The 25,915-nt window shown below is 28.7% G+C and overlaps 4 protein-coding genes across 10 annotated transcripts; 2 read left to right on the forward strand and 2 right to left on the reverse strand.

The window, feature by feature from the left end:
• Window positions 1–6,450: 6,450 nt before the first annotated feature.
• LOC107068422 (uncharacterized) lies at window positions 6,451–11,752 on the forward strand. 3 transcript variants are annotated; one of them, XM_089170000.1, is made up of 7 exons: window positions 6,451–9,657; window positions 10,329–10,588; window positions 10,664–10,825; window positions 10,893–11,142; window positions 11,257–11,322; window positions 11,465–11,554; window positions 11,651–11,752. In XM_089170000.1, exons 1-7 carry the CDS (start codon window positions 9,622–9,624, stop codon window positions 11,750–11,752), a joined length of 966 nt encoding a protein of 321 aa, XP_089026126.1. In that variant the 5' UTR covers window positions 6,451–9,621. The 3 variants fall into 3 exon arrangements, with proteins under 3 accessions (XP_089026126.1, XP_015180251.2, XP_089026134.1); XM_015324765.2 differs by lacking the exon at window positions 6,451–9,657 and adding an exon at window positions 9,664–10,221; XM_089170008.1 differs by lacking the exon at window positions 6,451–9,657 and adding an exon at window positions 9,664–10,030.
• LOC107068421 (tRNA pseudouridine(38/39) synthase) lies at window positions 10,664–13,834 on the reverse strand. 3 transcript variants are annotated; one of them, XM_089169993.1, is made up of 7 exons: window positions 13,511–13,834; window positions 13,296–13,429; window positions 12,658–13,223; window positions 12,271–12,562; window positions 12,046–12,182; window positions 11,857–11,957; window positions 10,664–11,562 (listed from the first exon to the last, which is right to left on the reverse strand). In XM_089169993.1, the coding sequence occupies exons 1-6, from the start codon at window positions 13,586–13,588 to the stop codon at window positions 11,884–11,886; spliced, it is 1,281 nt and encodes a 426-aa protein (XP_089026119.1). In that variant the 5' UTR covers window positions 13,589–13,834; the 3' UTR covers window positions 10,664–11,562; window positions 11,857–11,883. The 3 variants fall into 3 exon arrangements, 2 of the variants coding, with proteins under 2 accessions (XP_089026119.1, XP_015180249.2); XR_016175825.1 differs by having other exon boundaries at window positions 10,664–11,957; window positions 12,276–12,562; XM_015324763.2 differs by having other exon boundaries at window positions 10,664–11,957.
• Window positions 13,835–14,159: 325 nt separating this feature from the next.
• Pi4KIIIalpha (phosphatidylinositol 4-kinase III alpha) lies at window positions 14,160–24,667 on the forward strand. 3 transcript variants are annotated; one of them, XM_015324645.2, is made up of 23 exons: window positions 14,160–14,386; window positions 15,084–15,477; window positions 15,558–16,072; window positions 16,145–16,460; window positions 17,222–17,284; window positions 17,776–18,030; window positions 18,136–18,328; window positions 18,633–18,843; window positions 18,937–19,191; window positions 19,271–19,623; window positions 19,709–20,129; window positions 20,207–20,314; window positions 20,397–20,603; window positions 20,677–20,953; window positions 21,035–21,527; window positions 21,610–21,745; window positions 21,822–22,157; window positions 22,240–22,527; window positions 22,613–22,840; window positions 22,921–23,267; window positions 23,355–23,631; window positions 23,706–24,112; window positions 24,205–24,667. In XM_015324645.2, the coding sequence occupies exons 1-23, from the start codon at window positions 14,297–14,299 to the stop codon at window positions 24,428–24,430; spliced, it is 6,396 nt and encodes a 2,131-aa protein (XP_015180131.2). In that variant the 5' UTR covers window positions 14,160–14,296; the 3' UTR covers window positions 24,431–24,667. The 3 variants fall into 3 exon arrangements, with proteins under 3 accessions (XP_015180131.2, XP_015180132.2, XP_089026340.1); XM_015324646.2 differs by lacking the exon at window positions 17,222–17,284; XM_089170214.1 differs by lacking the exons at window positions 14,160–14,386; window positions 15,084–15,477; window positions 15,558–16,072; window positions 16,145–16,460 and having other exon boundaries at window positions 17,222–17,402.
• Window positions 24,668–24,889: 222 nt separating this feature from the next.
• Window positions 24,890–25,846, reverse strand: LOC107068351 (NADH dehydrogenase [ubiquinone] 1 alpha subcomplex subunit 7). The gene is made up of 3 exons (XM_015324644.2): window positions 25,639–25,846; window positions 25,317–25,495; window positions 24,890–25,077 (listed from the first exon to the last, which is right to left on the reverse strand). The coding sequence occupies exons 1-3, from the start codon at window positions 25,696–25,698 to the stop codon at window positions 25,014–25,016; spliced, it is 303 nt and encodes a 100-aa protein (XP_015180130.1). The 5' UTR covers window positions 25,699–25,846; the 3' UTR covers window positions 24,890–25,013.
• Window positions 25,847–25,915: the final 69 nt, after the last annotated feature.

Below are 25,915 nucleotides of genomic sequence, written 5' to 3' on the forward strand. Positions count from 1 at the left end.
AGAGGGCAAGTCGTGCCGGCTGCGCTTCTGCAATCAAATGAGACAGTGGTGGTAGTTTAGGTTGCGGCCACGCCGTACGAGTGAATCTAAACCGGTGAATGGCGATCCTCTTTCAGTTGTCATATAGCTACTCAAAGGAAGCTGCATGTTGTTCGATCATAACGTAATATTTGCTTAAGAACCTCTAACGTGGTTAATGATTAACGAATAACTACTCTCTCGCAACAACAGCGAGAGCAACATCAGACAGTTCCTTTTCCAATACGAGTAGCACCTTCGTTGATTTTACTCGACACTCATCTTCGTTAACTTCAGCTTCGAATTACTATATCAATATTTTACGAATCCTTATTTGCATCCTAGGATAATATCATCTTTTAACGTATCATATATACGCGGTTATTAGTTTATGTCACGTTGACGATCAATTTTCCTAGATAATATTTTCTTTAATTACATTGTATAATTGTATGATGAAAAGTAAAGATTAAGCAATATAAGATCGGGTAAAATGTTTAAAGAACCTAATCGTTTGAAATATTCATGACATACACAAAGAAAATTCTTACGATTTGTCTGAGTTAATCGAAGCATATACATACAAAATGGCATCTTTTCTTTGATGATTAAACCAAGATAATCAATTTCATTGATTGCACGAGTTATTTTAGACGCGCCTTGAAATTATTTCTCTCGATGTTATAAGATCATCGGATTAAACGATTTTCTCTTCGTCAGGTCTAACTGATATATAAAAAAAAAACAACGCGTAAAGGAAGATCTAAGACATTAAAACGCCATAGTGGAGGAGGTAGCAAATGATCGCAAATGCCTCGTCTAGAAACTCTAGAGGTATTTCTAAGCGGTCACACTTCTACATATATATATATATATATATATATATATACAACTTTATACAGAATGCTTTCATTTGCTTGAACAGATTTTTTTATGCAACTACTATCTAATTACTGCAAGAGAGTGAAATGTTGTAACGGGTTTAATGAAAAATAAATGATTTCAACGATAACATGAAAACCTAACAACATTAATTACATATTTTGATTGATACAATGTAACAAATGGATCGAGTATATAAATAAAATATAATACAATTGAAAATGTTCTAATAATTATTTTTCAAACACATGGTTAGTGGTTTCGTTGTGATCTCTTACGTCGCGTTTGCATCATTAAATCTCGTTCTCTTAGTTTCCAGTTCGACCCTTTCCCACACTATACATATACTCTAGCAAATAGTCTCCAATTCTTCTCTTCTGGAATAATCTCAGATTTTATAAGACTAAAGTCACAAGTGTATACCAGGCGTTGTTGTTGCTCTTAGAAAGGTCAACACAATAGAATGCTATACTTACACAAGCGATCCCAAAAAAAGATAAGACGATCGTTACAAGTTTCAAATGGATCTTCTCGGTCATCCTCCTCCTCCTCCTCCTCCTCCCTTGTTGTATCGTTTCAACGCGACATTTACACCTATTGTAATAATTCCATTACTATCTTAGGTATATACCAAAGTAGATTTGAAGTATGATTGATAAGATTTGAATGACAAGTCACTTTGGTAAGGTTGTTTCATAAAAAAAATAGATTTTTGTGATAACATCTTTTAACATAACTATCATCAAAGTTTAAAGGAAGGGATTCTTTTTTTTTACTTTTTTTTATCATCGGTTTGATTTCCAACAAAATGTAAATCAAATTCAACTGTAACTCGAAGCATTCTGATATTTGCAGGAAGGCCTTCTACGTTTACGCTTGTGGTACATGCAAAAGAAGCGTTCTTTCACGCGGATCAAAGGAGGACTTTAAAGATCAAGGTTCGTTGAAACAGATTCTATCTGATCTCAAAGTGCGTGACATTAACACCTAGCTTCTGGATGGCAAAGCTCTGAATCTGAAGAATCTTCATCGGACGTTTGAAGTATTTTACAATAATTTACATTACTTTTTTTTTTCTTTGGATTATGTTAATAAAGAACGACGAAAAATCTTTTCTAACGCATCTGTCCTTCCTCGACGAGCGTCTTATTGTCTGGGACGTCGATCGGGACATTCATGACATTTCATTCTCTCTTCTTCGATCTTAAACTCTAAGTAAGTCGTAGGAACGTTACATGTAATTTGCATAATCCGTTATGTCTAGGGGGTAGGAGGTAAATATTCATTATTATTCTTTACCGCGATAAGTTCAAATAACGTAAACCCACAAGAGTGTTTCTTTTATTTTTTTTTTTGTTTTTTTTGTTGTTGTTGTTGTTTCTTTCACAAACAGATAAATTTTTGCCGTTAAAAATTTTATATGAATTTTCTTACTTTAAATATTACCGTGAAAGAATTCTTTCTCTTCTCTAAGCAAATTGCAAAATCAACTAGTAACTTAACTTAACTCGTGTATAAATAAATTAATCGTTTATAATACTGGATAAAAGTAATACGAATAACCTTATTGGTATCTTAACCTTTGTTTTACTATACAAAAGAAATAACCATCGCTAAAATTATTGGTAACTTTAACGACACACTTTATTAGCTTTTTCTCCTATTTATAATTTTATACGATTGGCCAATAAGTAATACCAATATATATAAAAACAAAAAACAAAATTAAACCTTTCCGTATATTCTAAATTGAAATAATTTCAATGTTCAAATAAAAAGAAGAAATGTTTAATTAAAAGTTATGATAATTCTATAACATGTAAATATATTTCATTAGTTTCATTTATTATCTTGTATTATTTTAAAGTCGCAAAATTATACGAACGTCCTTAATAATCTTATTTCCCATCCTTTCTCTCCCATTGCACCCATTATTCGAAGCGTTCGTGACATTTCGTTCTCGTAACCTTAAAGTCTCCGCTCCAAGATCGTAGTACGTCTCTTGCGTGGCCCCTATTATGTAAGTGGTTGGTCTAAATACGAGGAAAAGAGATGCACCGATCTTAAGAAGAGGTGCTCTCGCCTAGACATTCGAAAGGAACATACGCTATCCCCATGACTGTGACGTAATACATGCTAGAGTTCTTGCTATCATTTTGCTTTAAGTCCTAATTTCGTTTCCCCTAATTTCTTAACACAGTTGTCTCTACATTAAAACATGTGTGTTTTACATTCATTTACAAAAAAAAAAAAATATATTTATCGCAATACATCAATATTGACACACAAGTATCTATCAATTATACAAATGGTAGTAATACAACTTTTATCAAATAGTTGCATCAACTTTGCAAAGTATTCAAACCTAGAGAAAATAATGATCATCATTATCGAACAATTTTATTACAAATTTCAATATTTTTTGACAATCATGGGGGTACGTTGCAAAAGCTAACTTACATTAAAAGTTGACGCAAATAATAAACACGATATGAGAAATATTTCTCATCATTTTTCTCTCGATACTTAATAAGAGACCGACCAATCATTATTTTCTATTTACGATACTAAAGCACACTTCGTAACACCTTTTTTACAAAATTCATAACATTTTTCAAGTGTGTATATATATAGATATATATATATATATATACGAATATTTTATATCGAACTGTTAGTAGTATTCTCTTGCATCATTTTCTAAGGAATCATTTCGTTAGATATAATATGAAACGTGAACATAAATTACGGCTAATGCGTTTCAAATCATTTATTCCATAGATCATTTCGCTTCGTCATATTACCTCTTTTCGCATCTTCTTCCATTTCTTACTAGTCGTCGAACTCATCATCAATTTTCATCCATTCGTTACCACGTATTACCGTATACATATATATATATCTGCATTACATATTTTCAAACGATTATCCTTTCTGTTATATTTATTTAACAAGAATTTTTGCAATTACGCAAAAGAGGAGTTACAATGAAAATAAAATGATTAGAAAAATATCAAATTGAAAATAAAAATTGTTCCTAGTAAGTAAACGTAGATTTAACAATGTCTATGTCATTTGAATAAATTTAACATATTTATTTATTTATTTATTCTCAATCATGTAAGAATTATTATTAGCTCCTATAAAGTTTCTTTTTTTTTAGCATTAAGTATTATCGTAATGCTAAAATCGTTTTAATACCCGACGTGTTAGATCACGTAGCAATGTTCTTTATTGCTGATCGTGGGGTGTGAAACAAAGGTCTCGCATAGACTATTCGTCGTTAGAATACAAATCTGAAATAACTAAACTTGTTTTATTGTTAAAGTGTGATAGAAATTTGACATTATTATATCTTCATTTTCTATATACCATACTATATACGTTAAAATGACATATATTTCATTTGAGGAAGTCATACAATTGACGTTTTACGTTGTTACACACAAGAAAAGTATTTTACATTAACCATAATGATGGATTCTTTTATAGTACCTTCAGAATGTATATTTACTGTTTGACGCACTGTTTGTTTTGTTTATTGTTAACGTAATACCCATCCGGAAAAATATGCGTTAATGTAGACAATAATTCTTGTCAGGAATTATCAAATAAGGAATCAACTTTGAAACGTTTTTTGCTTATCCTTTGAAATTGGAAGAAGAAGAAGAAGAAGAAGAAAAAAAAGTCAATAAGTCGGATTGATATCTAAGAATAATAAACCGATGTGTAAGAAGAATATATAATTCGTGAGTCTGTATCATATTTTAACAGTAAGAGGAGAGGAAGAGGCCAAGTGGAACGTAGAATTCGCACGGCCGTGCGAATCATTTTATCGAATTCAATGGAAGGTTATGAATATCCGATCTTCTGTCGAAGCTTCACGCGTGGTCATACAGCCAAGAAACCGCCTTCTTCTAAGCCGACAACACCATGATGCCTTTGTCTGCCGCTTCATGTAACTAGGTATTCCCTCGGTCACGATGAAAGTGAAAACTTCGCTCTGTTCGTAGATGACCTACTCTTTGCCAAGAATCTGGGTGCCCCATCACACCGTGGCATTACGCGCTCTCTGGTCGTCATGTGCGGCTCCACACTCGTTCCCAACTGCCTCCTCCAATCATTGGCATCCTCCCAACTTTAATATTTTATGCTTTTCTTTTTCCTTACACCTAATTAAATAATATAACAGATAAACAATACTTTTCTTATATATCATATTCAACACTTAACCATTTGAGACCACTTGCAATCATCATATGTGTGCAATCATACTAAACGATTATTTTGTAATAAAGATAAGACTTTATTTTGTATAAATAGTATCTTTAAGGTATAGAATAAACAAAATGTGACATTACTAAATTGGTAATATAATAATAAGAAAAGAAATGGTTCCTAAGTACCATGTTTCAAAAAAGTGGTCTTGAATAGGTTAGAATGATACTCCTCCGTTTCTATTTTCTTCCCTTACTTTACTTTAATTTTCCTAGGAGGATCGTTAAATCGATCGAGTAATACTACTGACAATGAAGTAGTAAAGAGTCGTGCGGGATGATTCAGTGCTGTAGCACCGATAGCCAGTCGAGCGGGACTCATTATTTCAACCATAACTATCAACAAGTGTTAAACTACAATCTCGATCATAGTAGCGACGTTTCATTATACCATAGAAAAAAATATATGAATGCTTCTTAAAGGATGTATCTCTCTTATAATTAACTGGGTAGAAAAAGTCCAACATTTTTTTCACTAATCTGCTGTAACGAATATAATGAACATTTTATGATAGTTTTACTTTCAATAAAGATAGGTTATGATAATGCAATACTTATGTATGATACTTGGTATGTTTTCTTGCATACCTGGTGTTTTCCAAACGTTACGACAAACCACGGAAATGTTTTGTTAGTCTGTTCTCATGACAGATCACTCTCTAACCAATTTCAAGCTGAGATGTGCAATAATTGAGATTTTGCAATGGTGAAGAATGTTTGAATAAAATACCGAGTTAATTATATATTTTTACTTGTTTATTTTTATGTATATATATCTTATTTTATTGTTTTTATATATATTTTATTTTATTTTATATATATATATATATATATATATATATATATAATACTCAAAACACAATATTAATTGGATGTTATCGGCAGATGTTCAATCTGTCTAAAACCACGGCAGTCAACTGTTACTATTTAAAAATGTAATGTTTTTAGAACTATTTTTGACAACGGACCAAATTAATTTGTACTCCCAATATATTTTATATATTTATTTTCTATTTTTATATTTTATTTTATTTATTTTAATTTAATTAAATTTCATTAACAACACTTTTATGATTCGTTCAATTCTATAAAAAAAATTCGTTAATCTATTTCAAATGATCCAAATTAAAAACTGTAAATAAAATGAAATTTAATTATATATATATATATATATATAAAAAAAAATTAAATATAAAAATTATATATTATAAAATATTATTTAATTAAATTCAAATAAATTCTTACTCAAAGATCAAACACGTAACGTGTTTCTTCTACCCCGTCCAAAATAAAAATGACAATAAATATGAATATGTCGAAGTTACCTTTCCTATCTTAATTATCTTATTAGATAGTTTCAAAATGTTTTTCTATGTATACTCGATAAACGAGTAATTTTCGTAGAATTTATCTGTAATATATATTCCTCGTTTAACTTTGACCCTAACCTTCACCTATCTTTCTCTCTCTCTCCCTCTCTCTCTACACTCAATTAAATAAGCACATTATAAAAGTTTCTTTTTTTACCTGTGCCTGATCTTTGTATTTCTAAAATTACAAAAGTTGAATATTTTGATATCCTTCCAAAAGTAGTTTCACTAGAAAATAACATGAATTAAAAGTTAAGAATTATATATATATATATAGATCCGTATTAAAGAATGTCTTCTTTACTTGACTTGACCCTCAAAAGTTGAGTAAGAAATTCAAGTCTTTGTCCTCCCACGCATCAACTAACAACACGGTATATAATATGTATATAATATATACCTATATATATATTGTGTAAATACATACACATATTCATAAATACTGTCTCTACTTTATGAGCTTCTTGCAGGAACGAATAACCCACACAGAAATGAAAGAAAAGAATGATAGTTGCGGTTTACCGAGAAGAACGGTAACCATCATTTAGATCCATACCAACACTTTACTTGCAATGCGATGATAATCCCCGTCACTTTTCATTCTGACGAGTTGAAATAGAATGGACCAGCCATATCTCATCGACGAAAAAATCTGGTCAACTCGAGTTAGCAGATATGTCTTCATCAACTGTCCAGTTAGTTTGATTAATTTTGTTGATACATATGTTTTGTTTTTATATAACATTCGTATAACAAATTTTGGTACTTTCATTTTGAATTGTATTATATATAAAAAAAAAAAACAATAAACATATGAATACAAAAGATGCATCACAATTCATTGTTACATGAAAGGATCCAATTGAAAGGTAAAAATTCACCTTGATCCTTTACCGCAATTTCTCAATAGACGTAAGTAACATTAACTTGATGTGTTTATGTCATTGTTATGTAACTCTTAACGCATAGAAAATAAGAAGAAGAAGAAGAAAAAAAATTGATCCTCTCAGGTTGATATACCTTCATGATAAGTTGAGCCTATCGAGATCAACAATGTGCTATAATATCTTGTAACAAAGTTTTGTATGTACCGAATGAATCGAATGAAATATCTAATTATTCCCATCGCTTATGAAGAAATCAAGGGGAACTTACATTTCGTCATAACGAACAAAGAACGCAACGAACGGGACGTCCGGTAAATTTTTACGAGATCGCATCTGCTATTAATACACAGTGGGATAATGCCGATTGCATAAATAACATGCAAAGTAGTTACAACATTTTCTATATTTCTTATTAAGTTTTTTTTTTTTTTTTTTTTTAGGTACACAGGATCATCCAGATGAATAATAGAAAATATTGAAATATATATCAAACTAGGGATGCCCCGGCACGCGTTGCTGTGGCTCACAATTAATCCGATACACACGTCTTTAAGTCAACGAATTACCTTATAATATTGCGATTATAAATTGAGATATAAACTATCCTATCTTTCAAGTTAAATGAAACTGCACACAGTGTGGAAAATTTGATTAAAATCGGTTCAGTAGTTTAGGTGTTCATTGCGGACAAACAACGTGACACGTAATTTATATATATTAAGATAAGATATAAACGATTTGATATGACGACTGATCGTTAACGTTAAAAATAACTCGCATAACTAACTGGTCTCTTCTAAAAGATCTTACATTAGTAGCTGCTGTTAATGCCTACGATGTGTGATTATCGAATCACTATAGACGCATAATCGCAAAGTTAAACAATAGAATGTAATTCCAATCGATTGTTCGACCTTTCAACGAGTAGAACTCGATGTGAATAAAAAAAAGTTCGTTTACGATCGATTTACATAGAAAGAAATTTTGAAAATGAATATACAAAATACTTTCATATAAATGCTACCAATTAAACGATCATTATCCTTACGAGGTTATATTTATTTAACGAGTTTATCTTATCTATTATTTTTATTTGTATAATAAAATCTAGAATTTTTTTTTATTGGTATCGTCTTTATTTATTCATTACGAGGAATGCTTATACTACGATCGATAATTACAACCACGTACAACGCCTACTAAAAAACCTGATTGGCATCTCGCAATTTATACTCTCTCTCTCTCTCTCTCTCTCTTTCTCTCCCTTTTGATGATGCCAGTGTGATTACAGTTATACATATTATACAGTGTGTTTCAAGATAATTATTCCTCATATATTCATTGTCACATATATAAAAGGATATTTTCAACACATTGATCACTGTATAAAAATTGGAATGTTCAAAAGACACATTTGTGTATCCAACGCAATGATCTATCACAATGATTTATATTCTTTGTATTATCGATCATTTTGGTATGTGAATCTTTCTGCCAATAAGAAAAAGTACATGTGAATATCAAATTACAAGACTTGGGCATTACCTTGTCGATCCAACCAATGAAACTCAACTGCAAATAAGGTTTCAAAAGATAAACCTTAGCACCCCTCTACACGTCACTGTTTCCACTAATAAGAACACACCTTTTGCTATAAGCCACGCCTATTTTCTTCCCTTCAACATCCCACATACTTTTCTCTCGTCAATACTTGATCTGGTGTTCTGGTAAAAAAATTGTCGTGACTAGTCAATGTGTTTTGAATTGTCAATTGAAATGAGACAAAAACGATGACATGATTTATTTAATCTTTTAACAGAAAAGAAATGAAATCTTTCTCTTAATTTTATAAACATTTTACAACTTTTTGTTTTTTCATAATCTTACTGTAAATAGAAACTTCTTCTGATGATCCTAATGATCTTTTTCGATATTAGAAAACAACAAATGATGGAATTTAACACTAGATATACCACCATTTTTAATATTTCTACCACACTAGTCAAAATGACTGATGTGGTGTATACAAAAAAATGCTTTTTGAGGCTTCCAGTCTTTTTATTTATTCTTAAAAAAATAACAAACAATATTTAACAATAATAATTTTAACAGATAAATGAATTTATAGACATTTAAAAATTATTTACAGAACTCAAATGTTACATGAAGTAGAAATTTTGAATTAAAATGGCCCCCGCCCCCCACCCGACCATGACTGATCTGGTATATCTAATGTTAATCTATTCTATACATTTGCACTTAAGCATTGTGTAATTTATTATATTTTCATGATAGAATTGTAAAAAAGAAACAATAATTCAATATCAATTAGCAGACATATAAATGATTATCTGACGCAAATAATAATTACGTTATAAGATACGTTATAGATAATGACAAGAATATCGATAAACCGTAAAGTAGAATGTATATACTGACACGAGGGTGTCAGTTCGAATATTAGTTTACAATAGTTAAGACAAAAACGTCGTCGAGTTAAACGTTAAAACGATGACCAAAAGTCTCAACGATGCGTTTTTTCCTTTGTTAATTACAAGTTCCATATTGGGATTAACTGTTCTTGAATGGCCAATGAGTAAAATAATAACATACGTTAATATTTTATATATTATTTTTTTATGGATCGTTTATTTTATCTCCGTCAAATATTTAGCTATTTATGAAAGTTTTAGTAATTATTATAAAAATGGTCCATCAGTTATTAGTCTTTATTTCATTGAAGTCACGACAATTGCATCTGTGTTATCTTACCTGTATAACAGTAAAGTATGATATCATTTCTGTAAATTTGCAACCCCCCCCCTATAATGTTATGTCACTTGAAAATCATATACTTTAAATACACGCAATATTTTCTTTTGATCTTTTTTAAGAATCTTGTAAAATGTTTGAAGAAGATGTCCGTGTTGGATGATACTTTGAAAGAGCTTGGTTTTCAAATGGAATATACGAAAATACGAAAATTAATGATACTCGTTGTTGTTGGATGGTTCATATCAACTATCTTATTGAACACTTGTGATATAATATTATCTTCGATATACGGTATTCTCCCAATTATTATATTATGTGTAACTAATCATACTGTTCATATCAACACAATTTTGGATCTTTCATTCATCATTTTTTTATTGTACGTATATTACATATTATATAATAAATGAAAATATTATTTTGTTAATTGTTTAACATGATATTTAAAATGCAGGTATCAAAGAAATAGATTTCGTAAATTAAATGAATATATAATTCAACGTTGTCAGGTTAAAGATCGCACGAGAAATATGTTTGAAGATCATATGACTAATACGACATATTGTTCTAACGTAATGAAAACAAATTTGGAGGATTACGATATTTGGATATCAATGTAGAGTAATATATAAAATTACATTTAATATAATTTATATATAAAATTAATGATTATTTTTCTACAGGCATATTCATCTGGAATTAAGTAGGATTTGTAATAATCTCAATACAATATTTGAAATACCAATGTTATTAGAGATGATATCTTTCTTTATTTCTGGTATAGCCTTAATTGGTGAATTGTATGCAACACTTACCAATTCAGATCCTTTGGATGATAAAATAGGAATTGTCTTAAATCTTCTTATATGGAATTCATTTTATTTCATGAAATTATATGTTATCAACTATACATGCGAAATAGTCAAAGTTGAGGTAATTATAAAATATAAAACACTTAATATAAATGCATATATATTACAAAAGAATAAATATATATATATATAAACATAAAATCTATTTAATTGAATAAATTATTGATAATAACAGGCAAACAGAACACAAATACTTACTCAAAAAGTAATGGATTATCTTTGTTTAAAGATACGTGCCGAGGTAAGTTTTATTTATTTGTAATTAAAAATATTTTTTGTTTATATCTGATATAAAGAAATATTTGTCAACACAATTAAGTTTATTGTTGAATATTTTCCTTTCGATACTTTTATTATAATATTTAAATTATATTCTTTTGAAGGTTTTTCAATTTATATCCGAAATAAATTATAAACGAGTGAACTTTTCCGCATTTGGTTTTTACGAATACGGTTATACTTTTATTCATCAGGTATGTGTCTTCCAAAAAAAAAAAAAAAAAAAAAAAGAAATTTATTATCAAATTATTAAATTTATAATCATGAAATAATTCTTTTTCTAATTATAGTTTTGTGGAGCAATTACGACATATTTGATAATCTTACTGCAAGTAGAAACTACTCCTAATAATTTTAATAACACTACATCTATTGTCAATTTTAAAATGTAAAAAAAAAAAAATAATATAACAAAAAAATCTGTATTTATTAAATATCAAGGAATATATTTGACTGAATTATTTTAATTTAAAAAAAAAAATTACATTTTTCTTACCAAAAACATTCCGCATTTGTTTAAGTATTACGTATTACTTAAATTCATTGATTCTAATTTACGCTTTTTCTCGTAATGTTTGATCTTATTTTCTAAACTTTCTGTAAATATTATTTTACACAAAATATTATATAATAAAATTTAAAATGATAAAATATATATATATATATATATATATAAATTACTCACCGCAAGTAATTCTTTCCATTAAAGGTTGATAAACTTTAGAATTAACGCCAAGTAGTAAAAAATTATCTTGAAACGTTGTATCTGAACAATTTTGAATATTTTTTAAATCCATTAGCATGTCTTTGATCATCGTCGATCTGTTTAAATGAAAATATTAAATGACGACAATTATCAAATATATTTTCTATTAATAATAATAAACTAAATATAAAATATATGTCATACTTTACAGCATTTATTGACCAATCTTTTTGTAAAATTTTGATAACGTTAATAAGGTCATTTTCGTCGTAATACCATTTGATATTTTCATATTCGGAATGATAAAGATTTAATGGAATTTCACAAGCTAGATTATATTGTGGTTTACAAGGATTATTATCGATATCAAGTAATTTCAAAATAATTTCTGGTTTTTCTTTTTCTTGTCCTACTAATAATAATACTCCCATTAAACAACGTATCTGATGCCAAAGGAAAGCATGACTTGTTATTTTTAATTCGCACATGTCGTATCCTATTTAAATAAATATGAAATTAAAAACGTATAAGACCCTTTTAAAATATGTACCTTATATAATAATTATATTAATTAAATGTAGTACTGCATACCCGAATTTTGCGTATTATCATTTTGTTTTACCGAAACTGTAGCATCAATTATTCTTCTTTCAAAATTGACTACGCCATTAGCAACATCCATTTTACAAATATTACGAAAATCATGTAATCCTATAGTATATTTAGCTGCTTTATTCATAGCATCGATATTTAATTTTCCACGAGGAAAAATATATTTATACGTTCTATTTTTACAATCAAATCTAGCGGAAAAATCACTAGGAACTGGACACCAAGCTATGCATTTTATATTTTGAGGAAGTAAACGATTTAATATTTTACAATAAGGCAATTCATTTTGTAAATCATTTTGTTTATCTGGTTCTAATTTGCTACGTATGTCTAAACTAATAACTTGTGAGAAAGCACTGACACCTTTGTCTGTTCTACCACAACGATGATAATTTGATTTTTCACGAGATTCTATGAGACAACTTTTAATTAAAGAATAAAATAAATAATCTTCAACGGTATTATTACTTCCTTCTTGACATATAAAACCATCATAATCCCAGCCTAAGTAATAAAATTTTAATAAAATATGCCTTTTATGACACCTAAAATCAATTCATTTAATTCAATATTTAAAATGTTCATTTAAATAAGACAAATTTGACATCATAGCATACTTTGTAAAATCAAACTGCTTTTTAGATGTATTAATACATTTAGTTGACTCCATTTGTTTAGTCTCATTTTTTCTAAGTATCGTTTGGAGTTGCGTATTGTAAGCTTCTAATCGTAATATCTTATCTATCAATTCCTAAAATAATACAAAATGTTTACCTTAAGGTATAATAAGTAAAATTTTTTGAAATCAAACAAAAAAACAAACAAATTATACCGATTTATCAGAAAGCTCCAATTCTTCTTTAGTAGATAACCTCTTTAATTTTGTTTTTTTCTTAATAACTTTTGCCATAATTACAATAACACAAGCATATGTCAATCACTAAAAAGTGAGGTTAAATTGTTTTTCTTTTCAATATTTATAACAGTTAACTATTTCATTCATTTCGAGTAAATTAATTAAAATGACAACTTCCTATTATTTTAATAATTAGAACTATTTATATTATATGTAATTCCATACATTCTGTTACACGTCTTATAATAAAAATATAAATCACAAACACACATGCAACCACTGCAAATAGAAGAATGCAACTACCGGTGCCGCACCAGCTACGACAGTAGCTCCCTCTACCTCCTACGTAACGAGTAAAAAAGGCGCGCAATTCAAATGCCCGATTGTAGAAGAACAAATAAATAAAAACAGAAATCGATTTTACCAATCGTTTTATACATTTCTTTTAAAATGAACGGTAATATAATTATTTATTATATCGTTTACGAAAAATTACATTATTCTTTCTATTTACAATTGTCAAAAATACTGTTCCAAAGATTTTTGCAACTATTTCACGTATAAAGACCCTACTTCTTTGATATCTAGGATCTTATTTTTTTTCTACGTTATCGCATGTCACACTAAGAAATGCATATACGTCAAATCAGTCTTACGTCAACTCTTTTCACAGTGCAATAATATTTTGAAATAATGAATAGATGAAACTGTTTCACTAATATATAATATAAAAAGAAGAGTATTTAGGTGAATCTGTGTAAAATGGTGGCAGATGAGAAATTGTTTTTTTCTAAAGCTGTACAACATTTGGCTAGATGTCTTGCTGCTATTAAACCTACACCATGGGAAAAGGTACATTTATTATTTTATCATAATTTTTACAATATCCTTTTATATATAATTTGTTCTTTACAAATAAACATCATTAAATAATACTGAAATGATATTTACTTAAAAAAAATTAAAAACTTAAACGTACATTCAAATAATTCATATTACAAATTTATGTAGAATTTTGTATTATTTTTATTACATAATAATAAAATGAATTTATGAATCAATTTTTAATTTAACATTTATCTTAAAATAATCTTCTTTCTAATACAATTATTTATTCATGTAAATTGACATACACAATTGAATATTTGAAGCTGTTATTATCCTGTGACATAATATGAAACAATATTAATAAAAAAATATTCAAAACACCTACAGTGAGAAGTATAATGATTGATTACAGTGTAATGTTTATTTTTAGATTTTTCTTTTCTTTCTCATGTTATAATAATCAAGCAACAAAAAAGAAATAAAATGATAGATGTGTCTGATCGAAGAACTGTTATTATTACTTCTTACTGTACACGTTATTATTAATATCATTCCTTAATTAATGTAGCTTGTTTTAGTAACATTATATAATCTATTATTATGAAGTGACCATGTACTTTTTTTTTACAATAAATAAAAACCAATCAGTATACTTATTAGAATTGTACAAAAAAAAATCTTACATAAAGTTACATATAAATAAAAATGTATGTTGAAACAGGTAACTCGTTTATTCAAATTATGTCCACAAGAAACTGCTCAAGGAATATATCGTCTGGATCAACGTGGACAAGATGCAACTATCGCATTGGGAATATATTTTCTGGAATCAGGATTACAACATCGGGATCGTATTTTACCATATTTTTTACGATTGTTACGTGGTCTTCCAAAAGCTGTTTGGTTGGATGAAGTTAGAGTTTCACCCAGCGAAAGAGTTCCTGTTGCTGAACGTTTTAGTTTTTGTTTGAATACATTATTAAGCGATATTGCTGCAAGATGTGAATCAGCACGTGAGGAAATTATTTCTACACAAATTGAGATATTAGCAGTTTTGACAAATCTGATACGTGGTTATAAAGAACAAAATGGAAATAGGGGTATGCAAGCAAAATGTAAGATTTCTTCAAACAAATGTACTTACTTATACATTCATTGTTTACAAAAATATATGTTAATCATTTTTTGTGTATAGTGTCCTTATGCAAATCTCTAGTTCCTGTACTTATCGGACTGGCAAGATCTATGGGTCGTTTCGCATGTACAGATCCACCATTGCTCTGTCGTATCTTTCCACGGCCAGAAACTCCAGTTTCTTTTACAAATACAGAAACACGTTTAACATCGGATAAAAAACAACATAGCTTCTCAAATTTTCGTCCAATTATTCCACGATCTTTAAGTGGAAATCTAAATCCTTATCCACCAATCGATAATACACCAGCATTGCTAACGGCTGATTCTGATTATTCAACTATCAAGAGACCATCGTTACAATCTTTTTCATCTGTACCGTATGATCCAGTTACATACTTTTTCAGTAGATATGGATCAAGCTTTAATCAATTTCCACAAATGCGATGTAATGAAAGTCCTGAAAAAAGGGCTGCAATGCAATTTAATGTTGTACATTTACAAAGTGTCCTAGCATTAGCTAAAAAGCTACTTACTAAAGATATTCTTAACTTTCTCGACGAAGAAGCACAACAAGTTAATATCTTAATGTTATTTTAATCATTTACAAATTTATTTCATCATTTATTATTCTAAATTATTCAATAGGTTTATAATTCTTGCCAAGTACAAATATTTCCATATCGTACATTCAGCGAAACTATGAATCTGGTTATGGTAGCGGTGTTACGAGAATTATTACAAAATCAACGTGATTTACCTGCTCCATTTACAAGAGATGTACAAGAATTTGTTAAAGGCCTTTTTCTATCGGGACAGACAGAACTACAATCTAGACAACACGATGCTAGTGAGAGAGAAGATGTAGATACTAATTTTCGTACAGTAAATAGATTCAAAGTTAACGTCATGGCAAATTCTGCATGCGTTGATCTTCTTGTTTGGGCCATTGGAGATGAAACTGGTATGTTAATAATTGTTTATATATATATATATATATATGTCAGCTTTAAATTGTATAATTCTGTTAAGTCGTGGAAAACCCTAAGTCTTATCCGAAATAACTAAACGTTTTTGGGAAAACACATTAAAAGAAATTGTCTTCCTTTTCTTAATAGTTATTTCAGGATTTAGGTAATCATTTCACGAATTAACGAATTTCGCAAAGTAATGCCAACATATGTATTTATAATTTATGGTAACTACAAATTACTAATAACAGGAATGTATTATAATGTCTTGTACACATATGAATGCATGTTAAAAAGCATATATGTATATTAAAAGCTTTACTGTAAAAAATCATTAGCATTCAAATGTAATGTGCTCGTGTATATCAGAGATGTGCAATGTTTTTATCAAAAAATAATTAATTTTCTCTATACTTTTACAGTATTATTTAATTGTATAATTTACATGAACAATATACATAAAAATACATCTTTTATTTGTAGACGAAACACAATAATATCATGGCACAATCAAGAAGAAATAAAAGAAAAAAATGGAAAAATGAAGTTTGCAAGTCTCTGATGTATATATTATTGCACTTTCTTCTTACTTTTAAAGTAAATTTCAATGAATTTAGTTAAAATTTAATAAAAATTAAAAAAAAAAAAAAAAACAAAAGTATTAATTATTAGGACATAATTCAAGCACTATATATAATTATAAAAAAAAAGAAAAATATTGTAAGTAAAACATTATTATACGGTGTTTTTGCAGTGAACGGGGAGTATGATACATCCGCGCTGTTCGCGGATATCAGTTCTATGCTGCTCGGCGAGGGTATTCTTGTTTACCCCTTTGTGTTATTATTTTATTAACTATTCTATATACCAGATAACATTTTATCATAAACCAATTTTAATATTGACATTACCTGCCGCAGCAATACTATATTGCGGTACTCCTTTATTTTGCCTATTATTTTTGTGTGCAATATAATCAATTTGTTTTATGTGTTCGCATACACGAATATAATATTTCATTACAATTAAAGAATATTTTTTTGATATATATATATATATTTTATCAAAGTTCATAATATCAAATATTGCTTGACTAAAAATATTTTCTGAATGAAATTTCATATGATCATTTCAAATAATCATTTGAGTAATGTTTAGAAAAAAAAAACACATTTTTTTTTTGTATTTAATCTTACACCTATCCATAAATATGTCATATAGAAATGACTAATAAATATTTAGAATAAAAATATGATACGAGAAAAATAATTAAACAAAGAATATTATTATTATTACTTTTGTTTACAGGTGCTGATAGTCTGTGTGGTCGTCTTGTTGAAAAAATTAATTCCAATCATGGTCCAAAACTTGTATTAGCACACATGCCCTTATTATTGGTATGCTTAGAAGGTTTAGGAAAATTAGCTCAAAAGTTTCCTAATATTGCAAGTACTTCTATATATTATCTTCGTGAATTTCTAATTGTTCCTTCACCAATATTATTAAAATTATATCGTCAACTAAATGAGAGATCTATAAAGGAACATCATTTTAAAGTTACCGGTAAGAACACACAATTACATTTTTAAAACATAATATTACATTTCTAATTTAACTTGTTTCAAAATTATTATCATTGTTTTTTTGATTAATACTTATTATACAAAGTACAAGGAAAAGAAGTACAAGATTCCAAACAGACAACATCATCCGTTCAAATTGCTTTTGAAAAATTACGTGATGCAGCAATTGGCAATCTTTGTATAGCTTTGGAAGCAGCACATTCTGTTAATCCAGATTGTGTACCAGCACTAGTGGCTAGTGTATCTAATAGATTGTTTGCAGCAGACATATGTGATGGGTATGTAGAATTTTGATTTTAATCCATTTCCATACAATCTTACATATATAAATAAGGGGTGTCCCGTCACGCGTTGCTGTGGCTCACAATCAGTCCGATACACACGTCTTTAAGTCAACGAATTACCTAATATTGTAATTATAAATTGAGATATAAACTATCCTATCTTTCAAGTTGGATGAAACTGCACACAGTGTACAAAATTTGATTAAAATCGGTTCAGTAGTTTAAGTGTCCATTGCTGACAAACAACGTGACACGTAATTTATATATATATATTAAGAAGATAATTGTTTTGTTTCAGAGAATCTGATGAAAAATCAAATAGCGAGTTAATCTCCAAAAATATTGTTATTATGTTAGGACACGTAGCTGTTGCTTTAAAAGATACTCCAAAAACAATGCGTACAATATTTCCATTTTTCCATCAACTATTTTGTCGTTCACCAAGTGATCTGGATTTTTTGATCGTGGATCAATTAGGTTGCATGATTATTGCTAAATGTGAAGCGCAGGTTTGATTTCAATAGAATTTATTAATGTAAGATATATCTTGAAATATTTATTGTTATTATTAAAAGATTATTTTGTATAAAAAAAAAAAATAGATTTACGAGGGAATAATGCAAATGTTTTCAATGTCATTGGGATCAAGTACTGCAACTTATGCATCAAATGACGATAGAAAACAATACTGTCATGTTTCTAAAGCAGTAACAAATGCTCTTGCTAACATAGCAGCTAATTTACAAGGAGAAACAGAATTAAATGACTTGCTTCTTCATCTTTTAGAACTTTTTGTTCAATTAGGTTTAGAAGGTAAACGTGCCAGCGATAAAGTCCAAAATAGTATTGCTACAACGGTAATGAATATTAATTGCTACATTTAATTAAAATGCACTACACATATATACAATAATATCTATTTTATTAATACTGCAGAAGACAACAAATAGTGCTGGAAATTTAGGAGTGCTAATTCCTGTTATTGCCATATTATTACGACGTTTACCACCAATTAGGCATCCACAAAAAAGACTTCTAAAGCTTTTCAAAGATTTCTGGGTCTATTGCGTTGTAATGGGATTTGCTTCTGATCAGCAATCAAAAATATGGCCCATTGAATGGTATGATGGTGTCAAAGAGATAGCTGTTAAATCACCTTATCTTATTTCACCAACTAGTGCACGTCTTGAGATGCGAGAACTGCAGTATACTTCAGCAGTACGCAATGATAGTGTTTCGTTAACTGAACTTCAAGAATTACGTAGCCAAATATTAAAATTAAGCAGCCGGTAAATTTATTATTATAAATATAACATCGTGCATTATATATTCGTATGATAAGAATTTGATGTATTTGATTTACTTTTCTAATAGGTCCAATGATATATCAGCATATGTAGCAAAATTACAGTTTGCTCAGTGTACATATTTATTATCAGTGTATTGGCTGGAAACCTTAAGGGTTGCAAATAGTCCAGAACCTAGTTTACATCCAATAATGGAATATTTATGTGATACTGATTTGCAAAAAGATAAAAGTGGTATGTGGCAGTGTATATGTTGCATTGCTGATTCTGTCTTTGTTAGATTTAAAGATGTCATGCAACGCAAACCAAAGGATGAACAACGTGAAAAAGAATTAGAAAATCACGCTCAATTCTTATTAGTATATTTTAATCATGTACATAAACAAATTCGACGTGTGGCAGATAAATATCTCAGTGCATTAGTAGATGCATTTCCACATTTATTATGGAATTGTAAAGTATTATGGAGTATGTTGGATATATTACAGGTATCTTCTATCATATGATTGTCATTTAAGTATAAGCAACGTTATTTCAAAAATTATTTATACTTTTATGTTAACAGATTTTATCATTTTCTTTACAAATTGATCCAAATGAGGAAACACCTAGTTTACGTATTCCTAATACACCTTACAGCATTGAACTTATGAATAGTCTTGAAGCAAGAGAGGTATTATAATACAATTATAATTCTTTAAATATAATTAATAAATGTGGAAAAGCATTCTTTAATAAAACAGTATATAATGTAGATTATTGTAAAAGACTTTACGGCAAGATGTAAAGGCATAGTACAAGAAGCAATGAAGTGGGCTCCACAAGCTACAAGATCACATGTACAAGAATATATAAATCAAATACCATCTTCTGGTATGTGGCATCATTCTGGATTATCTTTAGCAACAGATTCGGTTCTTGAATTTGTAGATTTAACAGTTCCAACAGCTCTTCCATCAAGCGTATGTATTTTTGTTATATATCTACAGTTGATAGATTTATTTTGAATAAATTAATAAAATTAATATATTATAGACAAATTCATTGGATAAAAGACCTCGTGGTCCTAAAGGTGCAAGTTCATGGCTTTTTTCAATGATGGCAATGCGTTTATGGCATGCCGGTGAAGTAGCAGGTATGGTTGCACTTGCTCGTTCAGAATTTCCGACAAATAAAATGTCAATAGAAGAATCTAGAGTAGCAGTTGTACAACAACTTATTGATGCTGTTTGGAGTGCTTGTCGTGAATCTAATGATCTTCAACATCGTGGTGCTCTTTGGCGTGCTACTGCTCTTTTAATATCCATGCCAGGTATAATTTTTTTAATATATATATAAATATGATACCATTACATTATAAATAATTATTATATTTAATTATCTATATTGTCAGGAATACACAGAAGACTTTTGCAAACTGTTGCCTGCTCTCAGGTTGAATTATTTACAAGTGCAGCAATGACTACTGCTGTTGAATGTTGGCAATGGATTCTTACTGTACGACCTGATCTTAAATTACGTTTCTTACAAGAGATGCTTGTCGCGTGGCAATACACTGTTGATAAGAAAATGGGATTATTTTCTGCTGAAGAAGAAGAAGTAAGTCCATTAGCAGTTTATGAAGGTTGTAAATTAGAACCTAATCCACCAGACGTAAAACCTCATGATATTTGGATATCATTTATCATGGAATTAATTGAAACTGCAAAATACTGTTGTCAAGAAACGGTGGATATGATAGTAATGTTGCTTCATCGATCATTACCAATGTCTGTTGGTGCATTTGGTGAAGAACCTACAATAAACAGGCATGTAGCTGCAGTAGGAGTACGTTTCAAATTGTTATCTTGTGGTTTACTTCTCCTTCAAGGTGATATTTTACCAAGGTATAATTATATATTAATTATATTCATTTAAATGAAGAAAAAAGTAAGATTAAATTTTAATCAAAAAATAATTCTATTACAGATCGCTAAGTAAAAATGTTCTAAGAGAACGTGTTTATTCTAATTGTTTAGATTATTTTTGTCGAGAACGACAAGTACCTACTCAAGAACTCGAACAACTTCGTGAAGATATAGTTACACTAATACGTTTTTGGCAGGCATGTAAATATATACACTGTACAAATGTTAAATGTATTACAAATTGTTTATGTTTTATATTACTTTTATATACAGGTAATGCACAGTGATAAAAAATATTTGATGATGACTGGAAATGAAAATGATTTTGATTTAACAATACAACCTCAAGTGTATACAGCAAGTGTACTTGTAACGAGTGAAACAATCAATTCGATAACTGCAACATTAAGTCCAGCTAATAATGATTATTCAAAAACACCTACCAGTGTGTGGGTTAATGCTATGCCAATGTCAACCAGTAGTAATACATTGAGCAAACGTAGTAATCGAAGTAAACGTGTCGTCAATACCAATGTTTTTGTCAAAGATTATATTAAAAAGCGTAATTTAATTCTTGAATTGTTAGCAGTAGAAATAGAAATGTTATTGGTTAGTAAAAATTCAATATATCAAATCAAATATTATTTACATTATTAATTCAAATCATTAATCGTTTAATAAATAATTGTAGGTTTGGCGTAATCCAGGTTGTAGACAAGAATTAGCACTCCCAGGAGAAACTAGTATTGCTGAATGGCGTGCTAAAGCTATGAATGAAAAATGGAGAGAATATACGCGTTTAGCTTGGGAAATTAGTCCAAGTCTTGCTGTATTTATGCCAGTACGTTTGAAGAATTCTGAAATTATTATCAAAGAAATTTGTGGATTGGTGAGACAAAAACCTGTTTCAGTTATGCATATTTCAGAAGCTTTACAATATCTTGTAACTACAGATACTCTTTTGAATGATGTTCCTGAAGTAAGTATTGCATAAGTCTAATATAAACTTAATTTTATAAATATGTTCTCTATATATATATATAAATATCATTTTTGTTTTACAGTTGGTTTACATGTTAACATGGGCAAGAGTTTCACCTATTCATGCATTAGCATACTTTTCTCGTCAATTTCCACATCATCCAATTTCTGCTCAATATGCAGTACGAGTATTAGACAGTTATCCTGCTGATGCTGTACTTGTTTACATACCACAACTTGTACAAGCAGTTCGCCATGATTCTATGGGCTATGTTACTGAATTTATTAAAAAGATTGCTAAACGTTCACAGGTAAACATAATGTTTAAAAGTAAAGATCCAATTTTCTAAAAATATAATATTAAACAAGATTTGTTTATATATTATTTTAGGTAGTAGCACATCAATTGATATGGAATATGCATACAAATATGTATATGGATGAAGAAAAACAAGTAAAAGATCCAGTTCTTTTTGATGTGTTAGATTCATTAGTGAAAAATATTCTTAATGCATTATCCGGTCCAGCTAAACAATTTTATGAAAGAGAATTTGATTTCTTTGAAAAAATAACTAATATATCTGGTGAAATTAGGCCATATCCAAAAGGTCCTGAACGTAAAGCAGCATGCTTGGAAGCTTTATCAAAAATCAAAGTACAACCTGGTTGTTATTTACCATCTAATCCTGAAGCAATGGTTATTGATATAGATTATAAAAGTGGGACACCTATGCAAAGGTAATATTAAATTAAATATTATTGACAAAATCATTAGAAAATGATTAATATGTATTATTAATAAAATATTTGTTTGAATATTTACAGTGCTGCTAAGGCACCATTCCTTGCACGTTTTAAAGTTCAAAAGTATGGTATTAATGAATTAGAAAATATTGCATTAGCGGTGTCAACAAATGGAAAAGTTGAGAGAAAGAAAGATACTGGAAAAGAAACATGGCAAGCTGCCATTTTTAAAGTTGGCGATGATGTTAGACAAGATATGCTAGCATTACAAGTAATTAGTATATTTAAAAATATATTCCAAAAAGTTGGTCTGAATTTATTTTTGTATCCATATAGAGTAGTAGCAACAGCACCAGGGGTAAGATTATATTTATATAATATTATTATAATCATTAATAATACTATATTTTTATAAACTTGTGTTCTTCACAGTGTGGTGTTATTGAATGTGTACCAGATGCAAAATCACGAGATCAATTAGGACGTACAACAGATATTGATATGTATCAATATTTCATTACACGATGTGGTGATGAAACAACGAAAGAATTTCAAACGATTCGACGTAACTTTGTTAGATCAATGGCTGCTTATAGTGTGATTACGTATCTTCTTCAAATTAAAGATCGTCATAATGGAAATATTATGTTAGACAGTCAAGGCCATATAATACATATAGATTTTGGCTTTATGTTTGAAAGTTCTCCTGGAGGAAATCTTGGATTTGAACCTGATATTAAACTTACTGATGAAATGGTACTAGTTATGGGTGGTAAAATGGAAGCTGCACCTTTTCGTTGGTTCATGGAATTATGCGTTCAAGCTTTTCTAGCTGTGAGGTACAACAATACTTTTATATATATATAATTTGAAAAATGATTACTCATTTAATTAATTGATCTATATAATGTATGAATTATTATTTTTACAGGCCTTATCAAGAAGCAATCATTTCTCTTGTTTCTCTAATGCTCGATACAGGCTTACCATGTTTCCGAGGTCAAACAATAAAATTGTTACGTGGTAGATTTGTTCCAACAGCTACTGATAGAGAAGCTGCTGCTTTTATGCTTAATGTTATTCGTAACAGCTACCTCAATTTCCGTACGAAAACATATGATATGATACAGTATTATCAAAATCAAATTCCTTACTAAATTATTAACATATTCTCCATTATATTATTATACTGTTTGTTGGATCTATGTCGATGATCTATGTTACGTAACTTTCTTCACAAATGTGCAAAGTATATAATGTATAATATGGTTAAATGTGATATAGTAATTATGGAACTGTATAAAAGTATCAATATCATTGTTATTTTCATTTCTATATGTATATTATAAAATAATGATATTTTATTTCATTGATAGTAAAATATGTGAATTATATGAGAACATTCCGTTACTTATAATCGTGCTGTTAATTGTAAAGTTATTAAATTAATTCACTGTAATAACTTTAATATTAAATATTTATGAAATTTATTAATTAATATTAAATATTTATTAAATATGTTATTCATAAGATATGCTAGTTAAATGTATCATGTAACAATATTTTCTCTAGATATTTTGGATTGACCATTATTTAAATAAATAGATCAATAAATATACTTTTGATAATAATCAAATTTCATTTATGTAATATTTACAATGATACTCACATATAACTATAGTATAATTTATATTTATCTAAATAAGCAATTATTTTTCTACATCTGAATAAATATGTCATTTAAGAATGTAACACTCTTTTTCCTGGAGTAATATACTTTTGTCCAACAGATTTCTGTTCACTTCTGAAATTGATGAATTAACGTTTATATATATATATAAGATATGATATTAATCAAATAAATTCAAATATATCAATCAATCAATGTGTTGTACTGTAAATATAAGTTTTAACCTATATCAAACAAATTATGTTTACGTATTATAACAATTTATTGTAAACTCTTTAAAGAGTGTTGTAAGCCAACAAAATAATAATCTTACATAATTAAAAAAGATAAATATATTATGAAATTATCATTACCCTGCTGTAATTTGTTTATCTAACAAAACTTCAATTGGTGGTTTAACTTCTCGTCTACCATCACGAGTATAATAATATACTTTTGAAGTTACATGATGTGGTCCACCTGGTACTTCTGGTGGAGGTTGTGTTCGTGCAGCAATTAAATCTGCATATCGTAATTGAGTAGCAACAGGTTTCTATTCATAAAGTATTCATAATTATTATTTGTTCAATATCAAATATCAAAATCAAACATCATTCTATGACATAATTTGGAATCGTTGAAGAAAGTGCAAACGTAAGAAAAAAAATATTATAAATAACATTATTAATTACTTACACCTCGCAAAAATCTACGTAACATTTCAATTATTGGCGTTACAGCACGATGTTCTACCATTTTATTAATTTTTCTTATATTAACGATTCGTCCAGAATATTATTATGTCATACAAACAAGGTTATGTACTGTTTTCTACAAGACTAATCAATTCTATAAACTAAATCACCTTTAATTTGCTAGAGAGTCGATAGATGGCGCATAGATCGCAAGCTATTTCGGCGCGAAAATATAAATTTAATAATTAATAATAAATCAGAATTTAGCAATGAAGAAA

The sequence above is a fragment of the Polistes dominula genome, unplaced genomic scaffold, assembly GCF_049000335.1.
Source record: "Polistes dominula isolate Pdom_NZ unplaced genomic scaffold, Pdom_raw_medaka contig_29, whole genome shotgun sequence".
Lineage (NCBI taxonomy): Eukaryota > Metazoa > Arthropoda > Insecta > Hymenoptera > Vespidae > Polistes > Polistes dominula.